General features: G+C 41.2%; 1 protein-coding gene across 3 annotated transcripts in view; it reads right to left on the reverse strand.

The window, feature by feature from the left end:
* Positions 1–726: 726 nt before the first annotated feature.
* Positions 727–8,474, reverse strand: part of sema3b (sema domain, immunoglobulin domain (Ig), short basic domain, secreted, (semaphorin) 3B) — a 49,712-nt gene continuing 41,964 nt past the window's right edge. For 2 of the 3 annotated variants that reach the window (XM_061985520.2, XM_061985518.2), the window contains 3 exons: positions 8,289–8,344; positions 5,578–5,717; positions 727–3,791 (listed from right to left, as the gene is read on the reverse strand). In XM_061985520.2, the coding sequence (XP_061841504.2) occupies positions 3,288–3,791; positions 5,578–5,717; positions 8,289–8,344 (700 nt within the window). In that variant the 3' untranslated portion in view covers positions 727–3,287. The remainder of the gene's footprint in view (positions 3,792–5,577; positions 5,718–8,288; positions 8,345–8,474) is intronic. The other variant, XM_061985519.2, reaches the window with a different exon arrangement.

An 8,474-nucleotide genomic window follows, 5' to 3' on the forward strand; every position in this document is an offset into this window, starting at 1 on the left:
GAAACCAGTTTGTTCTTAATATTCTATATAAGTAAAAGACAGGTTAATGTAAAAGACTCAAATTAGCACTGATATCACAAGAACTAAGTTACATTAAGTGTGGACAAATTAATAACGAAAATGACTGGGATAAATCTTTAGGTAAAGATACAATTGTGGAGAAACATCTGCTATTCAAACTTTATATTAGGTATGTGTGATATTGATATTGGCTATCGGTCCGATACCAGGATAAAAGCAAGTCAAATGTCCGATACAAGCAACGTGTTTACTTGTGCAAAGCTGTATCGTCTGTTAATATTGAACTGTCCTCCAAAAAGGGCACCGTGTCTTCTATTTTAAACATGCTAGGCTACTAGGAGCTAGCAGCTACACGACAGCTAAGCACACAAGCTAGACGTAGTGTACGTAAGAACAAATTGAACAGTATTGCAGTCGAAAAACAGTACTTTTGTCAATATGAAAATGTATCAAATAATTATAGTTGCATATTACTGACACATACGGAGTCTCCAAGGCAGAAGCATATTAGAAAGTATCCAGTAACAAACGTGTCTGCATCATTCAACTTACGGCGTCATGATTCATTAATTATTGTGGCCACTAGGGGTCCCCCAAAAAATCAATTACCACTTCACTCCAACTTAATAGAATAGAAAGTACTTTATTGATCCCTGGGGGAAATTCGGGTCTTAATGTCTTAAAGACAGCACACGTCCATTCCAGACAGTTAACAATAAATAGGTTAGTGTTTTTCATTGTTCTGTTTTATTTCACTCGCTACAAACCAATACAAGTAAGTATGTATGATTCACGCTGATACTATGTCATTATTTGCCACCACTTAAGGCTCCAATATCAGAAAAATACCGAAAGTAAAAGTGTTTTAATTGGGACAAGAAGCCGGTAATAAATCATCTTTTTTTTTCTTTTTCTTAAAGATCATTGATCTTGAAAAAAGTCTGAATATTCATAATCCTCTGACCAGCTATGATGTAATATGAATCATTAGTATCATTTTGTGTGTGATTTTGTTGATTGTAGCACCCCCATGCGGTCACCTGTGTGTAGGACGACTAGGAACATGTCTCCTAATGCTTCACTTACAGGAAAACAATTATTAGTAAATGATTGTCATGATGATCGGAGTGATACCATCAATTATGATACTGACAGTCATGCTTGTAAATATCCTCTTACTGCAGTGTACGTCGGCAGGGGAATAGAACACAGCCATCATCCTCTTGCAGTACAAGCAGTGGCCGCTAAAAGGCAGGCTTGCACCACAAGGTCAACTAACAACATGGAATGTGTACTAATGTCAATATGTGAAGATGTTGTTCCAAACAAATCATTTGCATACTTTTTATTCATCACAAACAACATCAGAACATGAGCCAGGCCATGTCGTACCGCTTTGTACCGCTTTGGAATACAAATGACAATAAAATCATAGTCACACTCATAAATATAATAACAATAATATTACAGTTAATGTAGCTAATGTACTATAGTCCAGTACCGTGATCTGAAGTATCATTTTCCATGTCAGAAACCATGGAAGGTAAAGTTCCCAATATTTAATGTTCATATTGAATCAGCACCATGCTGAAAAGTACACATCCGAGAAAATAGACGTGAGTTGTTGGTTTTTTTTACTGGAGGTTGGGTTAGAGTGGTACCAAGGTGAAGGGTTTTGGTTATAGGAGATTCTGTTTTAGGGCCAGAATTAGTGTTAGGGTTTTAAATGGGTTTAGGACTCAAATTGTTACGGTCATGATTTGGGTTTGGGTGTTTTGGGCTAGGGTTTTAGCTATGAATGAGGGTCGGGTCATGATTTGGATTAGGATTAGTTTTTGCTACAGTTTTGGAGTAGATTTGTAGCAAGAGATGGTTTATGGCCAAGATTAGTGTTGTGTTATAGTTCTCGTTAGGGTTTTAAGTGGGGTTAGGACGAGAGATGTTAGGGTTGTGATTATTGCTCTGGGGTTTAATCTAGGGTTTGGGTGTTTTGGGCTAGGGCTTTGGTTTTGGATGGAATTAGGGGTCATGATTTGGGTTAGGTTTAGAGTTGGGATTAGGATAGTTAGTGCTTGACTTTTGGATTGGAACTAGAATCAGAAGTGGGTTAGATTTCTGGCAAGGGTTGGGCTTTGGTTATTGGGAGATTGGGATTCTGGTTTAGAGCTAGGATTAGTGTTGTATTATACAGTAGTCCTGGTTAGTGTTTTAACTGGGGTTAGGGCTAGAGATGTAGGGTTAGGGTGTTGTGGGCTAGGGTTTTGGCTATAAATGAGGTTCGGGTCATGAATTTGGTTGGGGTTAGGATTAGGGATGGTTAGTGTTTTGGGTTTGAACTAAGGTCAGAAGTGGGTTAAGGTTGTGGCAAGAGTCAAGTTTTGGTCATTGGGAGGTTAGGATTCGGGTTTAGGGTTTATCCTGGGTTAGGACTCGGGATGTTAGGGTTGTGGTTAGGGTGTAGGTTGAAGTTAGGCGATTAGGGTTAGTGTTAGAGTGTTAGTTGGCGAAAACAGTTCTTGTAATACTTGTTTTCCTCTGAATACTACAGTAATTTGGTAACATAATTTTATTACTTGTTCTTTTATTTTGAGCGTGGTCCTAATGCTAGCGATCTATTTGTGCTTTTTGCATGTCGACACTAAACACCTCATTTTCACACTAACCGTAAACAAGCAGTAGTTTTTTGTAGTGGTTTCATCTGGTGGCACAACATCAAGCAGTCACGTGTGATTGGTTCTTCAAACACCACTGCTTTGCGTCGTGGATTTGGTTTTGTGCCAAAAGGAAGTTGTCAGTGTGTCCCCTGCTGGAAGCGCTACATTTACGCAGTAAGACAAAACAACAACAAAGGAAAGACTTGTGAGTATGAAGTAGTCCATCTTTCTGCATGCTTGTGTGTGTGCGCACGTTTATTCCAGTTGTGTGACAGTCAAGTTCTGGACCACCTGCCCTCCAGTCCTTAAGGGTGAAGTTGATCCAGGATCTTTTAGTGGCATAGAGTTCACACTAAAGAATCTCACAACAGACTGAAGATCTAGTCCGCTCTTTCCAAGTGTTGTTTTAAACTACCGAAGGGGGCGTGTCTTTTTTTTACCGTACCTGCGCGTACGTACACTCGACTAGGACACGGTGACAGGATCGTGCAGGATGTACGTAGGACAGCACATGCAAGGAAGTCTGTAGATAAATATACACAATGGCGGAGGTGCTCCGACTCCAAGAGTTCTATCATCCTCCCTGAATGAGTTCTTTGAATTCCTCCAAACTTACTCCCCCGCACTCCGCGGCGTCCGAGGGTTCTGTTTTCCGTCGTGGGTCCGGCGGTTCCTCCCCTTCCTCAAGTCCTGAAGGTGCTTCCACTTCTTGTTAGAGGGCCGGACCGAGGGGCCAGGGGTGGCCGGGCCCTTCCCCAGAGCGACGACTTTCTTTTCCGTTTGCTCACCGGCGGGATTCCGGCGGGCCCAGACCTGCTCGCAAATCTGGTCTACAGTGCTGAGGTTGGGATGGTCCACAAGCTGCATAAAGTCCCGATACCAAAGCTTGGGGTTAACCGACTGGGGGGTTCCTGAGCTGCGAGGCTCCGCTCGGGAAGGGGCCACGGAGGGCAGGTTGGCGGAGGCGGACTGGATGACGTCTAATGTGATGCCCAACATGGTTTGGGTGAAGCCATGTTCCATGGCGTGGCACTGGTACATGCCCATGTCCCTTCTTAGGACGCGCCGAATCAGAAGCCCTCTGTCCGTCTGCAGGATGCGGTCATCCAGACGCACCTTCACATCGGAACATGGAGCAACTTTTTAGACGTCTTCCATCAAGGATAAAGTTTCACAACAAACTCTAATTCAATTTAACACCTTCTGTAGCACAACTACAATCCTCCGTTTTATTTTTGGGGACCAGAAAGACCCTTCAGGGTGACTTAATACCTGGCATGTCATGACCTTAGTCCTTCCACTAAGTCTCTCTGTGCAATCGGGCTGTATTGTCCTTGGGTGGTCTTGAATTCATGCAGTCATTAAGTGTTTTAGTTGTCTTAAAGTCATGCAGTCATTTGCAGGTGTAGTTAGCTTAAAGTCAGGCAGTCATTTGCCGGTCGGGTTATCTTAAAGTCATGCTGTCATTAAGTGGTCCAGTTGCCTTGAAGTCATGATTCTTTGGGTAGTCTAGCTGGCTTAAAGTCCTGCAGTCATTAGGCGGTCTAGCTCTCGTGAAGTCAAGGAGTCATTGGGCGGTCTAGTTGTCCTAAAGTCATGCAGTCTTTCGCCGGTCTACTTAGCTTAAAGTCATGCTGTCATTAGGCGGTCCAGTTGCCTTGAAGTCATGCAGTCCTTGGTGGTCTAGTGGACTTAAAATCATGCAGTCATTGGGCGGTCTAGCTGTCTTAAACTCAAGGAGTCAGTGGGTGGTCTAGTTGTCTTAAAGTCACGCAGTCATTGGGCAGTCCAGTTGTCTTAAAGTTGCAGTCATTGGGCAGTCTAGTTGTCTTAAAGTTACACAGTCATTGGGCAGTCTAGCTGTCTTACAGTCAAGGAGTCATTGGGCAGTCTAGCTGTCTTAAAGCCAAACAGTCATTGGGTGGTCTAGCTGTCTTAAAGTCACACAGTCATTGGGCGGTCTAGCTGCCTTATAGTCAAGGAGTCTTTGGGCGGTCTAGCTGTCTTAAACTCAAGGAGTCAGTGGATGGTCTAGTTGTCTTAAAGTCACACAGTCATTGGGTAGTCCAGTTGTCTTAAAGTTGCAGTCATTGGGCGTCTAGTTGTCTTAAAGTTACACAGTCATTGGGCAGTCTAGCTGTCTTACAGTCAAGGAGTCATTGGGCAGTCTTGCTGTCTTAAAGTCAAACAGTCATTGGGCGGTCTAGTTGTCTTAAAGTCGCACAGTCATTGGGTGGTCTAGCTGTCTTATAGTCAAGGAGTCTTTGGGTGGTCTAGCTGTCTTAGAGTCACACAGTCATTGGGCGGTCTAGCTGCCTTATAGTCAAGGAGTCTTTGAGCGGTCTAGCTGTCTTACAGTCAAACAGTTATTGGGCGGTCTAGTTGTCTTAAAGTTACACAGTCATTGGGTGGTCTAGCTGTCTTAAAGTCACACAGTCATTGGGCAGTCCAGTTGTCTTAAAGTCACACAGTCATTGGGCGGTCTAGCTGTCTTATAGTCAAGGAGGCTGTGGGCGGTCTAGCTGTCTTATAGTCAAGGAGTCTTTGGGTAGTCTGGCTTTCTTAAAGTCACACAGTCATTAAACGGTCTAGCTGTCTTAAAGTCACGCAGTCATTGGCTGGTCTAGCTGTCCTAAAGTTAGTCATTGGGCAGTCTAGCTGTCCTAAAGTTACAGTCATTGGGCGGTCTAGTTGTCTTAAAATCATGTTTTTTCCTCATGCAAACATTTGTTAGTCTATAAAAAGGCAGCATTCGGGTCGTGATGTCACTCAGTCTTAGTGCAGTCATTGGTCGGTCTCCATGCTGCACTTTGCAAACGTTGGTCAGTCCACGTACAAATCATGACATACTCGATTGTTATTGGTCAGTCTACGTGTAGCTCATTGCACTTTGACCTCTCACCTCCTCTCTTGGCTTCTCTCGCTGCCTGTGGAAGGTCCAGGTGACTCGGGCCTGCAGGGACTTGGGGATGCACTCCAGGAAGGAGCTGCTTCCTTCCACGCCGTACACTTTCTTCTCAGCCACGTGGTGCTTGTGGTGGTCTGCAGAGACCAGGGCACGACTTCAGTTACACTACCCATACACTGTCCATACACTTGGGTAAAACGAAATCCATCCTGTTTGGTTCCCACATCAACCTTAAGAAAGTCAATGACTTCACTATAAAAGTGGGTGACATTGTTATCACCAGGAAAGATGAGGTCACCTACCTAGGTTCCATTCTAGAGGCTAATCTTTCCTGTGATAAAACGGCAACCAAGGTAATCAAAAAGGTCAACCAACCAACGAGATTTCTCTATAGAATCTCCTCTCTGGTCATCAAAAGCACCATGAAGATTCTAGCGGGAACTCTCGTTCAACCCTTTTTCGATTACGCATGCACCTCCTGGTACCCTAGCACCTCCAAAACCCTCAAATCTAAACTCCAAACATCCCAGAACAAGTTAGTCAGATTACTTCTAGACCTCCACCCCAGATCCCACCTCACTCCTACCCACTTCTCCAAAGTGGGCTGGCTCAGGGTGGAGGACAGAGTAAAACAACTTGCACTGAGCCTAGTCTATAAAATCCGCTACACCTCCCTGATACCGAAGTACATGTCAAACTACTTCCTTAACGTAAATGACGGCCATAACCACAACACCAGGGGGAGCTCCACTAACCACGTTAAACCCAGATTCCGATCTAACAAAGGTCTTAACTCATTCTCTTTCTATGCCACATCAATGTGGAATGCACTCCCAACAGGTGTAAAAGAAAGGGCATCTCTATGCTCCTTCAAAACCGCAATAAAAGTACACATCCAGGCAACTTCAACCCTAAACTAACACCCTCCCTGGATTGCAAATAATCAAATGTTAATAATCTAAGGTAGATACTTTTTCTTATGCCTTCTGATCTCTCTCTCTCTATGTCCACTACTTGCTGTACATATCCTACCAAGTCAGACCTACACTGTTTCAATGTCCAATTCTCTGATGATGCAATTGTTGATGCTGATTGTTGATGACAGAAGTGTTGATACCAACCAAACTTAACCTCCCCGCCCCTCCATATCCCACACCCTGGATTGTAAATAATGTAAATAATTCAATGTATATACTCTGATTATCTTGTGTGATGACTGTATTATGATGTTAGTATATATTTGATAGTATATGTCTGTATCATGAATCAATTTAAGTGGACCCCGACTTAAACAAGTTGAAAAACTTATTGGGGTGTTACCATTTAGTGGTCAATTGTACGGAATATGTACTTCATTGTGCAATCTACTAAAAAAAGTTTAAATCAATAAAAAAAAACACAGATACTAACTAATACTGCACATTTAGGTCAGCTCCTTCTTTTTGTAGGTTCTTTCTTTTGAAGGGCGGTGTTCTAGAAGGATGGAGGTCACCAAGGGTTACGTGAGTGAGAACTTGGGACTTTGCAACACGGTCAGATGAGTGAGGCTTTTTTTCCCCTACTCTGGAATACTTCTTAGTTGTTATTTCTAACCAACTATTTAGCATTTGTAACATTGTAAATGTACTTTTGTATGTAATCTTGTGGTGATACCACCATTGGATGTTTAAAAATGCCCATTAATGTATATTTTAACAACTACTTTTATTTTGGGTTACAATGAAGATACAACGGATGTATGAAAGTGAACAATGAGTTATTATTATTATTATTAGGGCTATCAAAATGAACCAGTTAACGCATGCGATTATTCACAAAACATGATGGCATTAATCATGAACACTTAGAAGAATCATGCTATTTGTTTTGTCCCTACACGCTTTTTTACCTTCAGTGATGAGATCAACAATACATCAGTGCAAGAATGAGTGAGGAGACTCGCTGGGGATTTCACATTTCAAAATACATGCTGAAAGAACTTTTAGGTCAAACTTGTACAAAGTTGTGTGCAAATAAATGACATGCCTTCAACTAAAACATTTAAAACTGGATGACATTCTGGCAATACAATTGCATTTGTGTACAAATATTGGGCTCTTAAGCAAATTTTAATTATGCAAGCAAGTAATCACCTGTGATTAATCCAAATTCTAAATGTGATTAATCTGATTAAAAAAATAATCATTTGACAGCCCTAATTATTATATATTATTAATTTTAACCCAATTACATTTCAATCTGAAGCCAAAATACACATTTACTTAAATAGTTTTTTATGCCATAGTTCCATAAAATCTAAGTTAATTAAATAATTCAGAATTAATTATGAATTAATACAAAATAATTGTTTTATCTACTTATTTTCTTTTTATTCATTTAATATCCAATTTGAATATTCAATATACAGGTGAAACTCAAAACATTAGAATATCGTGCAAAGATGGGTGAAACTAATATGACAGGCTCAAAACTTTTTTGATAACATTTGAAAGATTGTGACTTAGATTATGGAAACTTGAACTGAAAATTCTATTCTATTCTATTCTAAAATGTGGGCTTTTCAAAAACTGTAAGCAAAAACTGCACGATATTCAAAATGTTTGCGTTTACCTGTATTTTAAATTAATGCAATAATTGCCTATTTCATGACACTGAAATACAACATGAGCATTATTTAGATATCATGCTGTTGTTAATTAATTTACCTCCAGAGCACAGAGTGTTGGGGTCTCCGTTCCTCACATCCTGGCGACGGAATCGTCTACAGTAAGAAAAGTCAGTGTCATAAAAAGTATAAATGTAGAACAGGGAGGTCCAAATTATGGCCCGTAAGGAATCTGACTGCAGGAAGATTATAATTCATTTAAACAGTCAGGCCAACGACCAAGTAT

Source organism: Nerophis lumbriciformis, linkage group LG23 (genome assembly GCF_033978685.3).
Source record: "Nerophis lumbriciformis linkage group LG23, RoL_Nlum_v2.1, whole genome shotgun sequence".
Classification (NCBI taxonomy): Eukaryota; Metazoa; Chordata; class Actinopteri; order Syngnathiformes; family Syngnathidae; genus Nerophis; species Nerophis lumbriciformis.